The 24,918-nt window shown below is 39.1% G+C and overlaps 1 protein-coding gene across 2 annotated transcripts in view; it reads left to right on the top strand.

The window, feature by feature from the left end:
- The window catches only part of cps1 (carbamoyl-phosphate synthase 1, mitochondrial), a 67,064-nt gene that overhangs the window by 17,395 nt on the left and 24,751 nt on the right, over window positions 1-24,918 (top strand). For both annotated transcript variants that reach the window (XM_085136371.1, XM_085136372.1), the window contains exons 21-32: window positions 3,150-3,271; window positions 7,505-7,646; window positions 8,318-8,383; window positions 8,918-8,981; window positions 9,236-9,417; window positions 12,212-12,406; window positions 14,770-14,837; window positions 17,379-17,454; window positions 18,542-18,619; window positions 23,284-23,391; window positions 24,216-24,305; window positions 24,700-24,870. In XM_085136371.1, the coding sequence (XP_084992497.1) occupies window positions 3,150-3,271; window positions 7,505-7,646; window positions 8,318-8,383; window positions 8,918-8,981; window positions 9,236-9,417; window positions 12,212-12,406; window positions 14,770-14,837; window positions 17,379-17,454; window positions 18,542-18,619; window positions 23,284-23,391; window positions 24,216-24,305; window positions 24,700-24,870 (1,362 nt within the window). The remainder of the gene's footprint in view (window positions 1-3,149; window positions 3,272-7,504; window positions 7,647-8,317; window positions 8,384-8,917; window positions 8,982-9,235; window positions 9,418-12,211; window positions 12,407-14,769; window positions 14,838-17,378; window positions 17,455-18,541; window positions 18,620-23,283; window positions 23,392-24,215; window positions 24,306-24,699; window positions 24,871-24,918) is intronic.

The raw sequence follows: 24,918 nt of genomic DNA, 5'->3' as shown, positions 1-24,918 counted from the left end.
TAAACAGAGCTGACAGTATGGCTCTTCAAATATATTCCAGAGAAAGGAAAGATGAATCGTGCAAACATATACTGCTATGTGTCTGTAGCTTTCCTCATAGAAGCAGATGAAGGTGAGACAGCACTTATAGGCACAGGGTTGAGCTTTATTTTTCAGCCACAAAGATCTTACAAGGTGAAAAACATCTATGGCTCCAGCATATGAACATGCTTTTCATCACCGGCAGGGAGGAGAGCTGAATAAGGTCTTTTCAGTGTCGAGACCTCTGACTGTGTGAGCTTTGTGTGCCGAAGGTGTAGATGGATCAATTTCCTTAAGTATTGAATGAGATCATTGAGGTGGTGACAGCGTCGGGGATTGATGATCCACATTTGATCTCTAGTCTGTTACATGAGTCTGTAATGCTGCGGGGTGGTCAGCATAGCTACTGTCACTCAAAGCTAAACTGCCTGCTATCCACATGATCTCAGACTGTTGGAAGCTCAAACAGTTTGAATGGTTTTAGTTTTACACCTGTACATCTTGGGGCCATTTTCTTTGTTGTGTGTAAAGCAAAAAACAAATTGCATCAACTGTAAGAGACTTACCGCCAGATGTAAAGGTGCAAGATATGACACGACACGACACATTGCAACACAACACAGTAACTTAACTTAGTAATAATGTTATGTTATCATCATGTTATGATGTAATCTTGTTTTCTAAATTCAAACGTACCTTTACCATTAAAGACTGTCCTTTTTTTTTTGTGTATATTCATAGCACTCCTCCTTATGCATTTCATGCATGTTATTTTCAGACATATGGAGGTTATGTTACCCTTCCCCCCCTCCTCCTCATCAGTAATGATCTAGTCCGGTATTCACTTGGGCGTAACTTAGCCAATTAACCAATACCTACCTATTATAGGTCAGCTGACCTATCTATGAAGTTTTGACTGGTTAATTTTTAAGTTTCCTGTCTTGTATTTAAGCAATTTTTTACAATGTTTTACTATGACCCTGATGAAGGCCACAAGCCGAAACGCGTTGGTCAATTATTAAAGTTGTTCATCTTCCCTCAAGTGTTGCTGGAGTTCCTGCTTTGTGAATTCTTTCATCCTCTCCATGCACCTTGGAAGCAGGTGAAGTTGTGCCAGAATTTTTTTTGCTGCGCTTTAGTCTGTTTGTCCAGGACCTCAGCAGCCTGAATCTCTTGCCAGACGGCAGCAGCTTAAACACCCAGTGTCCTAGGTATGCACAGTCCTGTAGGATGCTCCGTGCCCTCTTGAGACGGCGAGTGCTGTACAGGTCCTTCGGGAAGGGAAGAGGATGCCTAATGATTTTTTTTGGGCCATATTAATGACCTTCTGGACTGCCTGTCTGTGTGCCATAGTGCAGCTGGAGAACTACACAGATGTAGTATGTCAGCACACTTTCAATGGAGCAGTGGTAGAAGATGCTCAGCAGCTCCTTCTTCAGGTCCATTTTTTCTGAGGATTCTCAGAAAGTGGAGACGCTGTTGGGCTTTCTTCAAAACCACAGACGTGTTTGAGCTCCATTGGAGGTCTGGGTCTATGTGCACACCCAGGAATTGAAACTGGAGACCCTTTCCACGCACTCCCCATTGATGCTGACAGGCTGCAGCTCAGACTTCCACCTTCTAAAGTCAACTACCAGTTCTTTTGTCTTGGAGGTCCAGGTTGTTGTCTACACACCAGTCTGACAGCCTCTGAACCTCAGCTCCGTATGCCGTCTTGACCACACATCAACTTTTGGGTGAGCAGTTCTCAGTGCTTCACTGCAAATGTAATATAACTATAAGTTACGGCCCTAGCTGGGCCTCCTGATACTGCCCGTGTGTGGGCGTGGTGTATTTCTCCGCCTCCTCCTCTCTTGCTCCACCCCTCTGTCTCTCTCTTGCTCTTCTCTCTCCCCACGACACAGCTGCTGCTCATTGGACTCATTTACCACCTGGGCCCAGTCAGCAATCACCTCTCTGAGGTCATATAAGCTGGGGATGAGCTGTGAGCAGGGTGGGGTGTTCTTGGTGTGTAGTTATCCTGCCTGAAGTGTGGAGTTGGGGAAATAGTATAGCTTTACGTGAGTAGTGTGGGCTTGTGGGCCTCGGCAGCAATAAGGCTAGTTGCTGCTAGTGACAGGGTGAGCTTGTGGGCCCCTGGAAGTGCCTCCCTGTGGTGTGGAGTTTTTGTTTGGTTGTGTTCTTTGTTGTTGCAACCTTTTTTCCTTTTTCCAAGTGTTATTGGTAAAACGGCGTTGCCGGCTCTTTATGTTAAGATCATCTATAATAAAGACTATTTTATTTACTAAAAACACCTGTCTGTTTTCCTTTCATTCTGTTCTGGACTCATTTGTTACTGGTCCCCTCACTCGCATGCCTAGACCCCCTTCGGGGGGAACGTAACACTATACTATTCCTAAGTATTTTTGTCTGCATGCACAATGCAACAACTGAAAACATTTTCTTTTTTTCTACTTTTGGCATCCTTGCTTTACGATGTACTACATTCAAGTGCGTGTAGGATATAGATGACTTTCCAGCCTACATAAATTTTGCAAGGCATCCCAGCCTGTTTTAGAAATGACTATATCGGTGTGCTCTTTGTAGGTATTTCTCATGGTTGATAACCTGGTGCACCAGATGGTTTGTTACAGATAACCTTGGACTTTCTGGCAAGTTGTCCTTGGAAACTGTTTGTATGTGTGCGCAGATTTTTAAGATTTATTTTTTGGCTTTTTGCATTTATTAGATAGTGACAGTTGGAAGACAGGAAGGTAGGAAGAGCGAGAGGGGGACGACATGCTGTAAATGCCCTGGGGCACTGCTGTGAATAAAAAGCCTTCAGTACAAGGAGCTTGCACACTATCAGCCTGACACTTTAGACACTTTATTTCAGATAAAATACTTATTTTTCTTTTAGATAAAATGTTGCAATAATACTCTGTATTGTTCATGCACTTGATTTACTTATAATACACTAGAGATCACTGGGTTATTGGTTGCGTGGTTTTTCTCATGAGCAGCCTATCACAGAATAAAATCAAATTTTAAAACTCTGACCAATTAAACACATGTCCGAGTTTCGTAATACTCGTAACAATGGAAGATCATGATGATCCCCTTCTTTGTTTCTTGCTTTTACTTCTCAGGCCCTCTACAGTGGCATGATGAGTGTTGATCAGATCCACCAGCTGACAGCCATAGACAAGTGGTTCCTCCACAAACTTCATGGAATAACAAAAGTGGAGCAACATCTCGCAAACTACAACAGGTAAAGCATGCAGAGTGTTTATTCAAGTAACTTGAACTTACTTAAATATGTACATTTAAAAAAAAAAAAAAAAAAAAAAAAAAAAAAAGTAGATGTGCCGTCTATTTGTTTATGGAAAACAAATAGACATGAAAAACGGTGCCCACAAATTAGATAAACCCCAGTCTCTTTAGTCTCGGTGTCTCTCTTTCATTCTTTCTCAGGGTTCTCTCTCAGGGCAACTACCTTTCTCCCCCTCTTTCTCTTTCCTGTCCTTCTGCCCTTCAGCTCTTACCTGGATAGCTCAAATCCAAGCCTCTGTGAATTATCATTGCTCAGCCACAGGTTACCTGGTGCTTTCTTCCGACTCTGCTGTTTAATAATTAATGGCTGGCCATTTGGTGGGCACCCACTGCTACAGCCTGACACACGGAGTGTTGTTGTAGTTTTCACTTCTTCTGGAGCAGGGGACATGGGGATGGGCAGAAAATGTTAGTCTGCTGCCAGACTGATGGGAGTATGGTGCTGAGCACGGGTGGGCTTCATGCTCTGCTGCTCAGCAGTCTTTGTGTGCGTTTTTCCCTCTAGACTGAAGGGTAATTATAATTAAAACACAAGGAAAAACTATAATACAACATATTTTAATCCTTATTTGTACACTGCATCACGTACTGTACGCTCTCTTATTTGGTCAGCTGGCTTAGTGAAAAAAGACGCACTGGCTGCATAATGTAACTCTGCAGTCCTCTAAGGAGTCGGGCTCAGACAGAGAACATGGTGAGACTTCTGCAAAAGTTGCTACATTACTTATTATATGCTTTTATGCAATGGTGTTAACATTTCCAAAGAAAGCTTACTTTTGACCATTTGTTCTATTTTTCCAAAGTTGTTTGCACAAAAGTCAATATGAATATAGTATTGAGTCCTTTTTTTTATTGGTACTTGTATTTCTATAAATTAAAATTGCATCATGCTGCTGTGGATACTTGGGTATAGATAAACCACAGACAGTGCCTAGCAATTTAATGATTTATGCACACAAATGTAAATGTAATAATTTAAAAGTTTAAACTTCAAGGGAAAGTGAGTTGGAAAACATATTGTGTGTTCATGTGTCTTTGCAATATGTCAGAATACATGGCAACTTTCTATTCACACATAGCCGCAATGGCTCCGGGCAAATATATGGTGGAGTGTTTTATTTGTGCGCGATGGTCTATTCACATAGGTTCATGGGATGCGAGGGGCTTTCTTCATTCTTTAAACTGCTTTTCCAGACAAAATTGCTCACAACACAGCCAAGCTTTGGGATCAAATGTCTTTCCTTTGATTCTGACTTGCCGCTCCCCTTTCTTGGGTTTGTTATTTCTCAGCAAAGCCACGTGCAGTGGGAGTTAAAACACACTTGACATTTCCAATATTGTTACGCTATAAGGTTATAAATAATTCAGATAAGGAGCAGGGAGAAAAGGCAGTGGTTTACCAGGAAAATAGAATCCCTTATTGTCTCTACCTTGAGTTAAAGAAATACTGCTACATTTGCTTGTTGCTTTGTTTGTGGGAGTTGGATGATAAAGTCAATATCAACTTTATGGCAGCATATTCATCTGTTCAGTTTAACTCATTACCGAATCAGGAAGCAAATGGAAGTTTGCATACCTCCTAAAACGAATACTTTCAACACTTACAATGTGGTGTTTTTTTTAATATTATGTTTTTTTTAATGTGTGGAATGTTGTTTTAATAAAGTTTAATATTTTATCATGCACTGGAGCGGTTTTACCTACCACCTCCTCTGTCATTTTACCGCAGTAATGTTGCAATTATAGTTCATGTTTTAGATTTTTAGCTGGCTAGAAAATTCAATACAACATGTAAACAAAACAAATTTAAAAGGGCCATTTTTCCTTGAGTACTTACAAATAACAGAATCCGTCACACTACCTCAGATCTTGTGATAAGCTAACAGAGTCATGGTAAAAAAGTTAATTCTCTTTAAATTCTAAGGTTTTATGTGTCAGGACATAATTAGAATTAATTCTCCCCGGACAGTTTTAAAATTGGGTAAATGCAACCTCAGATGAAATACAAATCCAAAAAGAAACTTATGAAGAAAATAATACTAAATGTATTACTTTGCACATGATTATTGGTCATCATCAGGTGTGGCCGAATCTATGAAGTTTATAGTTTATAAAATTATAAATAAAACGGTTCATAAAACCTGTGGACAAACCTGTATGAAAGCAGTTTGCAGGTCTGGACCATTCAGGTGTGTGTGTGTGTGTGTGTGTGTGTGTGTGTGTGTGTTAACAAGGACGAAAGACATCAGCGATGACGTGAAAGAATCACCTTTTGCTGCCCATCAATCTGGGAAGGGTTACGTGGCTGTTTGACATTCATTTTCTTACAGTGAGAAAGATTATTCACAAGTGGAAAACTATTTCAGCAAAAAAACAAAACAAAACAAAAAAAACAGTGGAGTGGACGTACTAGCAAATTCAAAGGTCAGACCGTGCAATGCTCAGAAAAACTGGAAAATACCCAAGAGCTGCATCTTAAGACTCTACGGGCCTCATTTAGCATGCTAAATGTTAAAGTTCATGACAGTACAATTAGGAAAAAAAAACTGAACAAGTATGGCTTTTTAGGGAGGGTTGCCAGGGGAAAGCCTCTTCTTTAAGTTTGCATGTAAACACACCACAAGACAAGGAACAATGTCCTTTTAGGAAATGAAACCAAAACGCAGATGTTTGTCTATAATGCACAGCACCACATGCAGAGAAAACAAAAAATATATTATATATAATATAAAATATTGGTATAAACTACTCATACCAGCTGTCAAGGGTAGTGGTGGAGGGCTGGTGATTAAGGTTTGTTTTGGAGCCACAGGACCTGGACATCCACGAGCACCTTTGTATACCAAAGTATTCTAGAGTCAATTATGACATCTATCGGACAGCTAAAGCTTGTATGAAACTGGTCATGCAAGAGAACAAGTTTGCCAAGCACACTAGCATATTAATAGAATGGCTGAAAAAGAAAAGGAGGTGTTATAATGGCCCAGATTCAACACTCAACCTGACTTAAATGGTGTTGTGGGACGTTAAGAGAGCTGTGCATAAACAAATGCCCAGAAGCCCCTATGAACTGAAGTAACATGGTAAAGATGATGTGAGAGGAGAATGACGGAACGGACCACATCTTCCAAACTTTAACACTACGCAGCCGCGCCACAAACCACGCCCCGCAACAGATGAGTGGACAAAAGTTTCTGCACAATGATGTGACAGACTAGCAGTCACACAGAAAATGATTACTGACAGTTATTTCTGCTGAAGTTTGCTCTACAAACTATTGAAGCATGAGGTGTACTTATTATTTCTTATTCCTCCCCCCCCCCCCCCCCCCGAATTTTGGGTTAGTGTTTGTCTAAAAAAAAAAAAACATAATGTAATGTGTCGTGATTTCACACATCTCAGGTTGCCTTTACCTCATCTTTAAGACCTGATATGGACTAAAGAGAATTTTTATGTCTTAATGTGTAAAACATTGCTATTGACAGACTATATGCTGTTTTACCATCACAATAGGTAGTATGCCAACTGATATAAATTCTTTGATCAAAATCATTTTAAGAGGGGATTATTATTAAAGAGGATTTATTGTATCAATAGAAAATTGATATGCAGACTATCAGTGCAAGGCATGGTATCACTTAATAAGTAAAAATGTAAATGGACAAAGGAATAAAAAGATGTCTTATTCCTTTCTCAGACGTCACTCTACGTGTTGTATTCCTGATTGTGACTTTTCTGCACACACAAACCACATACTCACTTTACCACGATTCAGAATTCACCTTCCAATTCCCAACTTTATTCCCACTGCTATTTATCTGTGTAACCTTACAGCTCACATGGAAGTTTTATTGATTCAAATGGGTTTTAAATGGCTGCACTTGCCAGCCTAATGCTCCCACAACTTTGCAGCTTGTTTGTCAATTTGTTATTGATTGCTCTGAGGTGGACGCTTCCCTGTGGTCTCCGCTGCTGGGTAAGTGAGCTAGTCATGACCCACTTACTGGATTCACCTTCTTATTTCTATGGACGTTTTCCTCTTTTTCTCATACTAATGTCTGGCATTTGCAGGGATTCACGTTTAAAATACATCAAACTGTAGACAGTCTTTAAGATTCAGAATGGTTAGCAAAATTGCCTAATTACCACTGCCGATTATCTTTTCCCACAGTGGCACAGTCCCCAAGGGGATGTTGCTAAAGGCCAAGCAGGACGGCTTCTCAGACCGGCAGGTTGGTCAGATTCTAGGCTGCAATGAGGGAGTAGCAAGAGAGCTGAGGCTCAATTATGGCATCAGACCTTGGGTCAAACAGGTGAGCATTACTGGGTTGATCCTTTTAGTAGAGACCAGATGGGCTCAGATAACTGACTCTGGCTAATCGATATACACACACAACTCAACAGAAAAGTATCCTCTGGCTACAAACATATTTAAAAGGGAAACATAAAAAATGCATATAGCGAGAGAGTCAATAAATTTGTCTTTGCATCTCAGTCTGCATTGACATGTCCTTTGTCCAAATTGTATTTCTTGAACCAGGTGACTAAATTATTAACATCTGCAAATCCAATTCACCAGCGTGGCATGGAATCTGTTTTTTACAGGGCTGGGACAACAGCAGAGTTCATAAGCGTAAAGGGATGAAGCTATATCAGCTTCAGAGGCTTTTTAGTAGTCCAAATGTATTTTTATTTAATACATCATTTGATTAATAATACAGCTAGTACATGTTCTGTCTTACACATGATAATCTTCTACAAAGTGAATGTACTCATTATGCGGTATCGTGGTAAACCTCGTAAAAATGAGCAGTTGCCTAATTTCTTCGGAGAGTCTGCATGCTCTTCAAATGCTTAAACTGGTTTACTCCCATTTTGGCCATTATGATTACATTATAGAGTAGTAGTTGAGACTAATATTTTATTTTATTATTATTATTTTTTTAATGCCCCATTTTTAACATTTTGTTTTCTCTCATCTCAGATTGACACTTTGGCTGCAGAGTACCCAGCAATGACCAACTACCTGTATTGTACTTACCACGGTCAGGTATGTGGTCTCGGAAAAACAAAGTCGTTTGTAAATATACAATTATTGAATGTATAAAATTGAATTACTGTATCTCTTACTATGTGATGCACACAGTTTGTTTGCCTACAAACTTTTTCACTGTCAGGAGTTGAATAGACAAAATGAACACACAGGAACATCTTAGGCCTGTGAAGGTTCTTATCTAAATCTGATATTATGATGTCATCATGTGGCCTGGTAGGCATCTACAAATGGGCTAAAATTACCCATTTGTAGCATTTATCCACCTTGAACACTTTGTAAAAGCACATCATTTTAATTTTAAATCCACAAAAATATATAATTATATCACTATATAATAAAATCACAGTCCAAACAATACTGTAGCATGAGCAAACACTAGTATATTTACTAGTAAATGCTCATATTAATATACTGGCCAACTTTCTTATTTGTTTTGAGAAGACAATGAAAGAAAATTTGGCAGCAAAATAAGGCTAAAACATGGTTTATGTATGCAAGAGTCTATCGTTGATTTGTCTGCTTCACTAGGAGCACGATCTGGACTTTAAAGACCAGGGAATTATGGTTCTTGGTTGTGGACCCTACCACATAGGTGAGTGTAATAATAAACAGTTTGTTTGTTTGTTTGTTTATTTATTGCAATATGTGATAATAAAAATAGCACTATTACTTCTAAGATGTACATTTTTCATTATTTCTCTTGTGTCTAGTGTTTTTTACCCAGAAAGGATATAACTGAAACTTGCTCCATTTTGTTTCAAGTTAAAACTTTGTAGGATGAAATTAATTTTGAAATTGTGATCTTCCTTTGATGGCCAACCTATTTATCAACCATTTGACCACCAGGCAGCAGTGTTGAGTTTGACTGGTGTGCGGTGTCCAGCATCAGAGCCTTGAGACAAATGGGCAAGAAGACGGTTGTAGTAAACCACAACCCAGAGACGGTCAGCACAGACTTCGATGAGTGTGATCGCCTTTACTTTGAAGAACTGACCCTGGAACGCATTCTGGATATCACCCAGCAGGAGGTTAAAACACTACCGAACACGTGACTTTTTTCATTTGTGGAAATTCAAACAAAATACATATATTTCTCTACTTTTTGTAAACGAACAAATATTTTAATGCAATACAATTAAGACACTGTCCAAACCAAACATAGTACAACTTTAAATGTTGAATTACTGAAAATACCAAAGATAAATGTACTGCCCTGCTTTGATCTAAAACTCTAAGCCTATCACAGCGAGTGTTGAGGCAGTAGACCCTGGGTAGGTCACCAATATGTTAAAGGGTTTTGTCAATGAAAACGATTATATTCAAATGTAAACTGTGGAATCTGATTTAAATATTGCATTGCAACCAATTTACATTTCCCATAAACAGAGTTATATTGATTAAGTACATGATGCATATTTATTAAAGAAATCAATCTTGACAGCTATATCAAAGGCAGAGTGCACTCGTGGACTTAAATGTTTGCCCGATAATACTGGCAAGTAGATTTATAATCCGAGACCAGCACACAAGCACTCATATAATGGCATAATAACTTCTCTGCACTGCTGAAGAATAATTCTTTATTGAAAAATATATAGAAATCAAACATTAGCAGCGTGACCGTGACTTATTACCATGGACTACCCACAGAGTAGATCGCCGCAGTGTTGGGGGAAAAATACCATCTCTGCTCAGAGTGGCATGGATGAAACATAACCACCACTGTCCGAATTTTCTCGTATTCTTATATGTGAATTCAGAAAACAGTTAGGCAAGCAGCTTTGTCACTCTTTATGTGTCACACCAATTTTTGCCTCAAAAACCAGCTTAACATAACTCTTTTAAATGGGGAGAAAAAATTTAATTGGCAGTGAATGGACATTTTGCTTTTGTAGTTTTGCGTGGGTTGTTTTTGTATATATATTTCTAATATTTTTTAAGCATTTCTAGTATGTTTTTATATTTTTAAAATATCTGTTTCTGCTTTTGGTTTACATAATGCAACATTGCATAATGAAGATGGGTTTTTTTTATGGTTATTTCTTGATTTATAGGTTGATCTATGATCCTACTCTTACTCATGACTAGAAGATGTGGGCAGTAACTGGAAAAAAAAATAAGATGGGTCATACAAGTGGTAGAGCTCGAGTTAGGGTGGGATGCTAGGTCTTTTAGGAACCTGATCAGAGATGCTGCTGCTCCACATTACGAGGAAGAGCTGAGGTAAATTGAGAATCAGGACTAGGTGATCTTATCGGAGCCCATGTAGGTGATGTGTTTCAAGCATGCCTTACCATCAATAAACCCTAGGGCAGTCTGAGGACACTATGGACTAACTTGGCCTTGGCAACTCCCAAGATGAGATAGAAGCAGTGGCTAGGCAGGGGGAGATTTTTGGGGGCTCTGCGTAGACTCTTACCCCTGCAACCTGGACATGGAGAAGTGGTAAATGGTTGTTGGATTGATGATTTTATGAACAAAAACAAATGAACAGTGTATTGTGGACTTTTATAAATAAATTATTTGACAGTTAGCATTCTAAATGTAGCTCACTTCTATCTCCATATTTTCGTACTTGGAGTAAAAGTACTTTGCACCATTCTTAACTTTATATATCTTACTCTGAGCCTTATACAGCCCCTCAGCTCATCCTGTCTGAAATGAGCCATTTTGGCTCCCATTTAAGCCAACGTTCTTCTGGTTCATTGCCCTTTTGCAAACAAACAACTTGAACAACAGGTGGACAGGGTTACTGTGTCCCTAGCAAGAGCGATGCGCCCTCCGCCAGAGCGATATTCCTGAGATGCCTATATTAAGGATGTCCCGACTCTTTGATGTCATAAAGACTCAAAAGTAGGAAAGGGAAAAACTGCTTGAAAACTTTTGACTCACAGACCGACCTCTTCATTTGGCTGTGTGTAATAATTATGAACTCATAATGGGTCCATTTTAAGGTTGCTGGAAGAACTGAAATGTGATTTCACATATATAACTAGGCTTGATTAGTATCATGCATATAATGATGCATTATTTTTGCTTTATTTTGTGTGTGTGTGTGTGTGTGTGTGTGTGTGTGTGTGTGTGTGTGTGTGTGTGTGTGTGTGTGGCATAAGGTGACTCAGATGTTGTCAAAGAATATTCAAGGGCAACGTTTCCCTGCTATTTTCCGTGTATAGGTTTGTTGGCGCCTGTGTATTTAAGTTGTGTTCTGTGCTTGTATAGTTCTGTCCGCTGACTTTCCCTTGCAGGGGAAATGTAATCCAGTTAAAGTTGCGATGGGATCAGAGTGTGATTAAGTGTTTGTTTGTTCAGGGAGATAGCATTACCATCAATCCCTCTCTCACAGCTACAGTTTGTATATGTGTGTGTGATAAATATGGCATTAGAGCATGGAGATAAACCCTGGACAGGAGCAGGAGAGCAAGGCCATGAATAATGAAGAGATACAACCTGGCATTGCCATGGAAACAGCATCCCCCTTGGATCAGCTAGACAGGAAAAGGGGCTGCACACTGTTATTAAAAGGAGCGCGTACACACACACACACACACACACACACATACACTCTCACACATACATCTTCCCCGGTGATAACTAAACCCATGGCACGACCAAGATCAACTCTTTGTGCTTGTCTCATATTTTCACTGTGATCAGAGGTCAGAATAATTGAAAGTGGTTTCAGAATGTAGATCTTGGCTTATAGGCAGGGTTTCCCTCCTCCCGTCTTTTCTCCCCTCTTCCTCTTCTTGTTTTAGTATTTTAGTTGATTTAGTGTCTGCTCTCTTTTGCATTCTTCTTATTCTATTTACTCCTCTCCAGGGTTGCTCTGGCTGCATCGTATCAGTGGGAGGTCAGATTCCTAACAACCTAGCCGTCCCCTTGCACATGAGTGGGGTGAAGATTCTCGGGACGAGCCCCCTGCAGATCGACCGAGCTGAAGAGCGCTCTGTCTTCTCCAGTATCCTGGATGACCTCGAGGTTGCCCAAGCCCCATGGAGGGCCCTGAGCTCCCTGGTGAGAGGAAACTCACAAATTCTGAATTATTGATGTGACAAAGTTATATAGTAGTACAATGCTGGGAAGCAGATTTTTCTCAGCAAACTCTTTACCTGTGGCCCAAGGATCAGTGTTATACCATTAATTATTTCTGATAAGGGAAAAAAAAAATCAAAATGTATTGAAAGAGGTTTTAATTTTGAGTTGGTGCTTATATATGAGACTTGCCCTAACACATAATGGCACTTCAAATACTAGTTAGCATTCACAACTTCTTCTTTTTCTTTTCCTTCAGTTTGTGCGGTACATGCTTTCTCTTATAGACACCATCACAAAATGCAAGAGTGACATTTGCGACTTGTCACTGCAGTTAACAATTTTGAGGCAAAGATTTTAAAGCAATATTTTGAGTCAAAGCATGTAAAAACATTTACTTGTATACATTGCTAGATTTATTATAGCTCTGCTGTGGAAAGTGTGTTAATATTGCAGCCATTTAAAAAGTTTTCAGAGTCAAAACATGGTGTAAAACAGTTCCTGGAGAAACTGTAACAAGGTTTTGCTTGTCAGCTGAGGCAGAGAACATAAAGTGATTTGAAAATGTTACTTTCACAAGGTTCAGCCAAGTGATGTCTGCTCAGCTATGGCAGCTGTATATTTTCTTTTAGAGTTTTGCTTCGTTTTTATAAGACGATCTTGATGGTTTACAGGGAACTCCTTCTATGAATATCAATGATAGTGTTTGGATGAGAAATTCCGAAACTATGAAAAATATTAAGATCCTCAAACTGCACACAGAGTTTACTGATGCACATATTTGACCATGGAAATACCTTTTTTCTGATTTATCAATTAGCATTATTTTTTATATTTAGAAAGAATTTTCTATACACATGCTTATTATTTCTAAAATATATTCCTTACAAAGGTACTATTCACTACTACGTGCATGTCTTTTTTAGTCTTTTTCTTGTAATTGGCTGGCTATACTCACTTCTGGCTCCATCTGAATGAAACACTGGCAGACTGCTCTGTGGAACATGCGGAGCACTGTGGAAATATGTCTGCAGTCGGTGCTAAAATGTCTCTTCCATTACCTTTGCTCTTGTATTCAGTTACCACTGAGGAGTGATTATCTAGTTCACACACACAGATAGAGTTCCTTCTCTCCAAGGTTTGCGTATATTCTATATTCATGCCAGTCTTTGAGAAACGGTTTGTTTTTAATTGGCTGGAATAACTCCAGGAGAGCCTCAGGGAGATGGTTCTTGCATCTCTGGGAAGCTATTTTCTGTTTGGTAAATGGTACTTCACCTGGTGAGTGAACAGTGGGTAATGATAGAGAGAAAAAGACCAGACATGCGGTGAAACAGAATAGAGAGAGAACGATGATGATGATGATGATAATGATGATGATGAGGAGGAGGAGGACATTCAGCCTTGCTTTTGCTTCTAGACTCTGTCCACAACTCCTACAATTTCTTCGTTCACTCTTTTCATGACAGAGGGAGGGTTCAAAAGGGAGATGAATGTAAGCTTCATGCTTTTTCACTCTTGAAGCATTTATCTTCCCCCTTGTATTTGCTTGATTTGTTCTGTTGTTCACAGATATGAGAGTACACCCTTTGTTCATGAGACACTAGTATAATGTGTGTTTTTGAACTGAGAAAAGGTAAAACAGGGGCTTGCTGTATAAAAGATTTAAGAGGATGAGCACAAGAATTCCTTCTTTTGATATTTAGTCTTTTATCTGAAGTGTTTGTAATCAATAAGCTTTCTTATTACAACAACAACCACAACATAGTAGTTACACAAGTCAGATGAATCAAGGTATTATTAAATGTACTTTGATACTCTGGTTAAACTGTCATGTCTGGACTAAATATTCTCCCTCATTTAGAGTTTTTAACACTGTTAACACATTTTAGTATGTTAAAGGAATAAAATATTTTTTCACTGTGTCCTCCAAAACCAATGTATTTGTAATTTACACAGATGTCCTAAACAGCTAATATGCAGAACCTTTCAGAACATTTATTCTATAAAAAGCAAAATTGCACTGGATGTTGATGACCGTTTGCATTTGTAAGCACCTGTCCAACTTTATATTAGCAACCCCAACCCTCCCCCTAATGTCAACTGGATTTTAAAACCTTTATGTTTCAATTAAAGTTGTTTACTACAAAATGTAAAATTGCAGAAATGGGGAAAAAAAAAATCCCACTTCAGTTGACAGATGTGTTTTTCTAAAATTTTAGTGCAGTGTCACTGGAGCTTCAAGATGCACATTTATATGTGGAGCTCCGAGTTGTGACAGCTTATTCCCTTTGATTTCTGGCCCAACTATAATACGTCTGCTGTGCACTCCTGTCTCCTCACAGGAAGACGCGTTTGCCTTCGCTAACCAGGTGGGGTATCCCTGTCTGCTGAGGCCCTCCTATGTTCTGAGGTAGGTTTTAATATATCATAACAACCAGACTAATCTCGTTTCCCATCACAAAGGTTGCGGTAGTTCAGATTCTCTTATTCCATCAGTAGTCTCTTAACTGTAAATGTTGCATATTAATCATTAATACTTTAAAATATATAGATATTTTTAGATAATTTGCTTCATCTTTTTCCAAAAAATATAGACTGTAGTAGCCTGCAAGTATAAAGTCTAATCAGAATTTATCTTGTGCCACGTTTCTGTCCTAAATAACTACACACTAAGTGCACCCTTGGTTTTACTGAGACTTGAGAGGGAAATCAATGGAATTTCTTAACAGCTAATTCACAGCGTAATTACTAGATGAATAAAACACATTTTAAAGTTATGATGATTAATGAACTTCATTCACTCAAACGCTGCTTCAGTCATGCAGTGACACTTTTGTCCAGAAGGTGTCATGATGGCACCCTGGATTCGGCAGGCAGTCTGCTGTCACCGAAAACGTATGTTTCTACATTCAAGCTGTGATGTTGTTTTAAACAGGATTTGTCTGTTCACTGCAGGGGACTGTGGGAAACCCATGAGTTTTGTGCACGAGGCAATATTAATGTAATTCAGTCAAGTGATATGTACCAGTATTAAAGTGTGCTTCTGTTTGATGTTGAAGAAACTATAATCATACCGTTTATGATCGAATGAAATGAATAATAATCCACTTACAGTGACTTCTGTTGAATACCAGTGGAGTGGAAGCTCCTCTCTTCTCCGTAGCATCAGTGTTCGATGAACTCATCCTGATCTTTAGCATCCCTACAGCTTTTTTTCACTTTTTTCCCTCTGTCATGCTTGCTAATATATTTTGAGTGTTCTGCTCAGCCTCAGTACATATGCAGAGATACTCACAGATTTACACACTAAACATCCTTGTCGGAATCATACTTCAGTTTTCTGTAGAAGTAAAATGTGCACACAAACAACAAAAGTGATACTATTTGCATATTTAACTTAATCTTTCCATTTAGTTGTGTAAACATTTGCTTAGTATTGTCACTGCTGTGACAAGCAAAGCAGACTTTAAACTACTCTGTAGTTTTACCATTTTATGAAGGTCACGTCTTTTAAACATGCATCTGAGATGTGAGTCCAGAGCAAAAAGATTGAGACATTGTCTCATTCTTTGCTTTTAACAAATACTGCAAAAGCTTTTCTTGAAAATACAAAGTGCAAATGCAAAGTCCTGAAGATTTGCTACGCGAGTGAAATATCATCTGTGTGGATGAGTTACCATAGTCGCTTTTATTAGTGGGGGAGAGGGGACAAAAAAGCATCAAGTGCTATATATAAAGTTTATTGCTCTCCAGTTCTTTTAATAAGTGTCTGATATGGTGAAATGTCTCTGACTGGGAGCCAGCTGGAAGTCTTGGAAGTTGAAATCCCATCGGAATGTGAAAGTAACCAAACGAGGGTTTACAACTAAGCACCTAATTAATGCTTTCTCAGAAATACTAAAACAGACCTTAAAGAAATAACTGAAATGTCTGTTTGGTGAACTGAGTTTTTGGCATTTTCCAACTGGCCAACCCTAACTTATTGTCTGTCAGACATTAGGATCATTTTACATCAGGCATGTGGCCTTTTACTGAAAGTTGGTTAAGATTAAGACAGCATTTTTACTTACTCCTTAAAAAGTCTTGAATTTTCAAAGTATGATGATTACCATTACATTATCCAGCAAATATGTGCACCTCTTTAGAACTAAAAGTCATTGTAATCACAACCTTTACTAATCCTGCTAATACTGGACACATTATATGCTGGGCTAATGGATGGAAAGACATTAAAGCATAGACATTTTAGGGGGTTTTAATAGAATGCTGACCTTTGATTTTGGCCAACACTCGGCACATAAGCCATCGAGTTTTTACTCTGCAGCACTTACACAGCATGCTGAACAGCTTTAATCTTAATGGCTGGATACATTTGAATGTTCTGAGAATAGTGAGGCAAAAACTAGATGGCATCTGAGTCAGTTATATGCCTTCATTTAAAAGCGATATAAATATATCACTGGTTTCCTGAATGAAGGGTCAGTTTTGTGTTGGGGTTTAGACATACAGTATATCTGCTTCTAAGCTACAGAGAGCTAAGGTATAAAGCTCTGACCCAAGCATGAGGCCTTCCTTCGTCCTGTTTCACTCAACCACACTTTTTCTATCAGGAGGATAGCCCAGCTAGCAGTCTAAAATCAAAAACAACAACCACAACAAAACTAGCCTAAATCCATTGTTTTTTAATGATGAAGATCTGAACTCATTTTCTAGAGCCTGGAGTGCTTTTCGACCTAAATAGCTGTTCTTCTCCCAGTCTCCCTCGCTCCTTATTTCAACTGTTTCCAGACCTTGTTCCTGATGGTAATAGTGATGCAATGGAGAGATAATGAGTGTTTTTGAACAATCATTTGAAGCTTGTATGTTCTCCTCTTTTGCTTGTTTCTCATCCTCTCCTGTGCCCTTTTGATTTCCCTTCCTCACTCTCTCTCCCTCGCCTGCATCGTGCCAGTGGCTCTGCTATGAACGTTGTGTACGGTGAAGAGGAGATGAAACGCTTCTTGGAAGAGGCTGCACACGTGTCCCAGGTGACCTCACTCTTAACTGTGTTCTACCTGCACCTGCAAAAGAGACATATTGCGATAAAACTCTCTAATGTCTCACCCTTACTTTTTTTTTTTTTCTACTGGTCCCTCTGTCTAGCACATACAATCACATTAATTTTGCACAAAGTTGTCCCTTTGCTTTCAATTAACTAATGCTACCAGCTGGCAACGGCTGTTGACTAGTATTATGTGCCCATCTCTACTCCACTGAACACCTAGGCAGCTTGGAGGCAGTTGGCCCCTCCAAGGGCCTTTGCTTAGGGCTATATGCGTACACACATGCACATTTTACACCTTCAGAGCACCAAAGCAAACCTTTTAATGGCATTTTAATAGACTTGGAACAAGGTAATAATCACAGCCTCTTGTAGTTAAAAGCAAAATAAGGAAAAATGTGTGCAAAAATAGAAATATCTTATCTGCATACATGGATGAACTTGTATGTGGTTAAGCTACGGGGATCAAGTGTTCAGTCTGCTGTGTCGCCTGATGCTGATGGTGGCCAGGGAAGTGGACGCTGTATGCAATGTGTTAGGGACCTGAAGCATGGCAAGAGGGTGCAGATCCATGCCTGGCTAAAAACAAACCCTAGTCAGCCAAATCTCTCCAGCAACATTATTGTTGTGCTGTTCATTGACTGCCTGTTCTTCAACGTGACTGACAAGAAGTTAAAATTACGGTGTATAAAAGAAAAATGCAACACCTGGGCAGTGTCACCGCTTTTTCTTATGTTTGAATGAGGCAGTTACAGTGACTCACCATCACCTCTTCGGGGTACAATGTGGTGTAATGTAATGGCACACGGCTAGCTGTTAACAAAAGTAATTGCCATAACCCACTGTGCACTGCTTTCTCAAGTGATGGCAAAAAATGGTAAAGCATTTAGGAGAAGAGAGACTTTCCTCAGAACTGGGTAGAATCCAAAAACTAAAATTACGTTGATGTTGGCACTAGGCCAGAAACTGAAAAGTTCTCTTCATAAGATTCATATCTTCTCAATATGAATATACACAACTGAGTTTTGTTTTTTCCCCACACATGTATAACCTTGCTTGTGACTCTCTTTCAGGAGCATCCAGTTGTCATCACCAAATTCATACGTGGTGCCAGGGAGGTGGAGGTAGATGCTGTGGCCAAGAATGGCAAGGTGGCTTACTCTACAAAGGCATTACTGGCAATACAGGCTAAATATACAACATGTGCTAAGTGTTTAATTATGAGGTTCTTACAGTGCTCACACAAAGTACCACACTATTTAAACAGTGTGTGGCTTTGTTTAAAATATGACCTGTCCTAATGTTCTGGACTCTGTTTTTCATTTACATTGACAGTACTTTTTTTTAACATATATTCATTTATAGTATTCACAACATTTTTATTCTTCTCTATAGCCTGGCATTATTCAGTCTTCCATTATTCCTTAGTTTAAACTGAGAGGTAGGACAGATATTGACCTTAGAAGAAAAATAAAGTGGAGCTAATCTCATTCATCTTGTATGAAAAACATCACAGCCCAGATAGACCTGATGGGAAGAATGGAATATATTAAAACCAAAGTACAGGAAAATGGTGGTACTAAATTATTTTTTCTATTTAGATTAGATCAGTTAAGGATACTTTTAAATGATTCTGCTTCAACATACTGACTTTTAAATCTGACAGTTCACACAGATTTAGTTTTCCATTGCTTTGTTACTGGATTGAACTGCTGTGTTGTATGACATGCACATACAATAACTATGCACAACTTGGCTTGTTCCAATGACTGCTTGAAGGAAAACTCTATTTCAAAGTGCAGTCCAGTTAATACAATATCAGAAAGGTCAGTTATGCACTGGATGTACACTATATTAGGTACACCTTGTTAGTACTGTGTTAGACCCTTTTGCCTTCAGAACAGCCTTAATTCTTCATGGCATCAATTCAACAGTGTTGTGGAAACATTCCTCAGCTGCAGATTTGTGTGCAGCCAACAAATCTTCTACCACATCCCAAAGGTGGTCTATTGGATTGAGATCTGTTGAGTATAGAGGCCGTGAACTCATTACGTTGTTCAAGAAGCCAGTTTAAGTTGATTTGAGATCTGTGACATGGTGCATTATCTTGCTGGAAGCAGTAATCAGGTAAACATTGGTCATAAAGGAAACTGTCAGTAAGAAACATTTACGTAGGTTGTGGCAGTTAAATAATATTTAGCTGGTACTACGCAGTGTGGCAAGAAAATATTACTAGTGGTGTGCGGATCGATATTGAAATATCGATTCTTCCAATACCAGTAATTTATGTTCTAGAATCGATTCTCATATTAAAAATTAATATTTTAGTACTTTGGGGTAAATTTGTAGTTTATCATTAACAGGAACACAATGGAAAGAAACTATATCATTCGGATCATCTAAATTGGAAGGAACTACTTCCTCTTGCGCCTTTCATAGTCATATGCGAAATATGGCCGTATAAATGTGTCGCAGCCCCTTGGCGTGCACACTCACAACAATGGCTGAGCGTAAACGGAGTCATGCGTGGACGTATTTTACCTCCACAAACAGCCAAGACGCAGTTTGCGATACATGTGGCAAGACAGTGAGGTGTTGTGGCAACACTACTAACCTTGTCAAACACCTCAGAGTAAATCATATCACAGAATATGACGAGCGTATGTTGAGGCAAACTGAAGAGGAGGAGAGGGACAGGTGCTGCTAGGGCGAGACAGACGTCTCTCACGGAGTCCTTTAGAGCTGCAGGCAGGCAAGGTGTTCAAATAGGCACAACTTCAAGTTTTTTTTTTTTTTATTTCTATATGATAATTCTGCATTATTAAGCAATAAGAACAAGTAGTCTGATGTCCTGTAATCATTATGAAGCTATATTATTATTACAATTGCATATTACAATTATATATGAAATATAATGAAACAGTTTTTGTACAAAGTAGTAATAATAATAATAATACATTTTATTTATAGGTGCCTTTCAGACCCTAAAGGTCACCTTACAGTAGCACGTAAACAATACCATAAAAAACATAAGAAAAATGTATATATAGCAAACATGGTAGATAAAATTTAGACATAAACAGTCATAAAAGTATAAAAGCAAATATAAAAACTGAGCAAGGTAAAAATGGCCTAAGACAGATCAGGTGTATGCAATTCTAAACAGATGGGTTTTGAGTAGTGATTTAAAAGTGGTGAGACAGTGTGTGGTCCGTAGAGCAAGTGGAAGTGCATTCCAAAGTCTCGGGGCAGAACAACTAAAGGCTCTGAGTCCCATGGTAGTCAGGCGAGCAGGTGGAACTGACAGAAGGGAAGCTGAAGAAGAGCGGAGTGTACGAGGGGGTGAGTATGTATGGAGAAGATCGGATAGATATGGAGGAGCAAAGTTATGAAGCACTTTGAAAGTGAGAAGATGGATCTTGAAATTGACACGGAGGTGAATTGGGAGCCAGTGGAGCTGTTTAAGAACAGGTGTTATATGTTCAGTGGATCTAGTTCTGGAAATAATACGAGCAGCTGTATTTTGAACCAACTGCAGTTTATGGAGGGATTTATGAGGTAAACCATAGAGAAGAGAATTACAGTAATCCAGACGAAATGTGACAATAGCATTGACAAGTATGGCGGTACTGTGTGGAGTGAGTGAGGGATGAAGACGGTTAATATTACGGAGATGAAAGTAGGAAGACCGAGTGATATTATTTATATGTGCTGTGAAGGACAGAGTGCTATCGAGGATGACACCAAGACTCTTAACCTGAGGGGAGGGTGTGACAACAGAGTTATCAATGGATAACGAAAGACTGGTTGGAACTGTAGTCGGTTTTGATCTGGTGCGTATTAAAATGAATTCTGTTTTATTGCCATTAAGTTTAAGAAAGTTGTGAGTAAACCAGACCTTAATTTCACTTAAACAGTCAGAAATGGATGTGGGTGGGAGAGTAGCTGTGGGTTTGGAGAATAGGCAGAGCTGGGTGTCATCTGCGTAGCAGTGAAACTGGATGTTATGCTTCCTAAAAATATTACCTAGGGGTAGGAGATGGATGATAAAAAGTAAAGGACCGAGGACAGAGCCTTGGGGTACACCGGAATTAACTGGAGTAGATACTGATCTGTGAGGGAGTAATTGAACAAACTGTGAGCGGCCAGAGAGATGAGAAGTAAACCAGGCGAGTACTAATCTGTGAAGGAGGATGCGGTGGGAGATCCAGAATCAGCTGCAAGCAAAAGATCATTGGTGATTTTTACTAGGGCTGTTTCTGTACTGTGACATGAACGGAAGCCGGACTGAAACTGTTCGTACAAGTTATTTCCAATGAGATGATGATGAACCTGTGCAGCCACTATCTTTTCAAGAATTTTTGCTAGGAAAGGGAGATTTGAAATTGGCCTGAAATTATTTAGATGGGAGGGATCTGAACCATTCTTTTTCAGTGTTGGAGTTATTATTGCAGTTTTAAGAGAAGAAGGAACAGAACCATATACAAGAGAGGAGTGTACGATATTAGGAATCAGTGGGGCAAGAGACGGGAATGAGAGTTTAACAAGATTTGTCGGTAGTGGATCAAGTTTACGTGATGATAACTTTAAGTTAGATATTATGGAAGATAGCTGAATTATTGTGGGAAGTTCAAAATTGGACAGAGAGGATGACAGCTGAGAAGGACAAAAAATGCAGATAGAACAATTGACCATTTCACAGGACGAGGGCAATTGTTGATGAAGATTCTCAAGGGGTGAAGCTAGAGGAGTTGAATACAAGCAATTTGGCTTGAAAAGATTTTTTTTTTTTTTTTTGAATTACCACTGTGAGTGGAGAAATGGATTCACAATGCATGACGTCACCCCACGCAAAGTAAACGTAAGGTGATCGTTGACCTCTGACACCTACATATGAATCTGACCTTGCAGACGAAAACACTACATGGTGCTACAGTAATTTCACATTGAAGTACAAACTGGTGGTCTAACTTTTTAATTCTTCTATAACTGTGTCTGCAGTTTAAGCTGCAGTAGGCGAAGGAGCCACCAAGGTAATTGTCCTGAACGCCTTGTCTATTTTTCTATTGTTTCGACTGTGAGAGTCATTTCAAGGGTGTCATTTTGAACGTGGGCTCTTCAGTTGTATGGTAGATTTTCTCACTCTGCTTTCTCTGAATACAGACCCTCCTTTATCTTCAGTATCACATTAACAAGCTGTCCATTCATTGAATACCAAACAGGACTCATTACTTGAAGCTAGACCGTGTGCGTATGTGTGGGGGAGAGTAAAAAAGTCAGAGATAATACGTATTAATTACAGGCTCTATCTGAAGAGTGTTAATGAATGCCGTGGTTAGCAGCAGTTTAAATGAGCTAATGACACGGCAGCTCATTTACACACCCGCACACACACTCACACACACACAGAGTGGATTGGCAATATAGATCTTCTTTCCTTTGGGTGAAATTTTGGAAGTTATTCAGACATAGTTATATCAATGTACATTGTTTCAACAAATACTAGGCCTTTGTCTCAAACAGTGTAGACCTTGCTGAATTTATTTGTTTCTCCCACGTGCACAATGCAGCAGTCGTCATCTTCTAGGTGGCTCCCTGTACGTTAATGCTGCTGTATGAAAACATCAAATCTGGAGGCGATTTTCCTTATATTTGGAAACTTTCTCTTGGTCAACAGACCAAGGCTGTGAAAGGAGTGTTTGCCTTGAACAGACATTTTTGTGTCATATTAGAGCTGTGAGCTGCTTGCAAATGTTATTCTGTGCCCAGTTTACTCCGTTAATGTTTCTGCATGCGTTCGGGTGTGTCTTTTTAGGTTTTGGTTCATGCCATAACAGAGCATGTGGAAGATGCCGGGGTTCACTCTGGAGATGCTACCCTAATGCTGCCAACCCAGACCATTAGTCAAGGGGCACAGGAAAAGGTCAGTTAAGTCACCTTAAAGTTGACACGGTGCACATTGCAAGAAGAAAGTGTCCAGTGTGTTACAGACGCACAAAATGACATATAAAGAAATTATTTAGTGTTCAACAAATTTCCAGATTGAGACCATAATTCAAATACTTTAAGAAACCGGCTACAAAACAGTGGATCATCTGTTGATTTTTTTTTTTTTTTGATATTTATTTAAAGCTAGTTTCACATTTATAGCTAAGTGAGGGGGGATGTGCCTTGGAATATTATATATTCTTTTGTACTAATTACTTTAAGTCCTGCAGTTTTAGGTACAAAATGAGCTTTTCATGTGTCTCTTGCTTTAGGTCTTTTTCCAGCCCCATGCACATGTCGTTATGTTAGAGCCAGAGCTGGTACTGCCATCCCTGTTTGTTGTTACAAACACAACAGTGTGAATAAGCAGAAAATGCAACCAATCAATAAAACGTATCCTGATGAAAAGGGTGCATCTGTCCATTAAAAAATAAATAAATAAATGCAGCAAAAGACACGTATGATTCATTTATGTTTTACGACACGTGGCTTCTCTGTTTGCTCCTGCATGATTCATTTAAGGAAATGGAAAAAATACCAGATAATGACAGAGGAGGAAATCAAAACTGGCAGAATGGAAAGCAGCTTTAGTGATTCAAACTGTTTTTTTTTTTCTTAATCCATGTTAAGTAAGCAGTTTACCTTGCACTTTATGCTTTTAAAATGTTCTCCATTTGTGTTCAAACTGAAACCGTCTTATTTGATTTTTAAGTGTGTGTTTGTTTTCCCTTTCTTCTTCTTCCCTTCTTCTTCTTTTAGGTCAAAATTGCCACCCGAAAAATCGCGCACGCATTTGAAATTTCTGGGCCATTTAACACTCAATTTCTGGTTAAAGGCAATGATGTCATGGTAGGTATATCTCTCAGTGTGTGACTAAAAAGACAGATTGACATTTTCACACCTGGTTTCAGCTAATGCAACTCACTCACAAAATGAAATCCCCTGTTGTTTAAAATAGTTGGCAAAGCTGGCCGAATTAATAATCAACCTTGCCTTCAGCTTTGGTGTTCAGCCACAGCGCACATGCACGCCCACTATTTGTGTGTATGTATGTGTATCTAATCTGGCCATTTGTATAGTATATTTATGCATTTGTAATCTATATATTTCTATTTATCTTCTAAGTAACCTTAATTTAAAGTTAATGGTATACTGAAAGAATCGGTTTTTCTTTTTTAAAAAAAAAGAAGAAAAAAAAAACTTTTTTCAGATTACTATATTTTTTTTATATTGCGTCCTGTAGGTGATCGAATGCAATCTGCGAGCGTCACGCTCCTTCCCTTTTGTATCCAAAACAATTGGTGTTGACTTTATCAACGTGGCAACCAAAGTGATGGTGGGAGAGCCTTTGGATGAGGCCAGCCTTCCCTCGCTCGAGAAACCCATCATTCCCGTGCACTACGTCGGAATCAAAGTAAGAAGGAAAACTGAAATGAGCTTACAGCTGGGAAATGCACGACTG

Source organism: Neolamprologus multifasciatus, chromosome 16 (assembly GCF_963576455.1).
Source record: "Neolamprologus multifasciatus chromosome 16, fNeoMul1.2, whole genome shotgun sequence".
Classification (NCBI taxonomy): Eukaryota; Metazoa; Chordata; class Actinopteri; order Cichliformes; family Cichlidae; genus Neolamprologus; species Neolamprologus multifasciatus.
The sequence above is the reverse complement of the archived record's forward strand: the minus strand, read 5'-3'. Positions and strand labels throughout refer to the sequence as shown.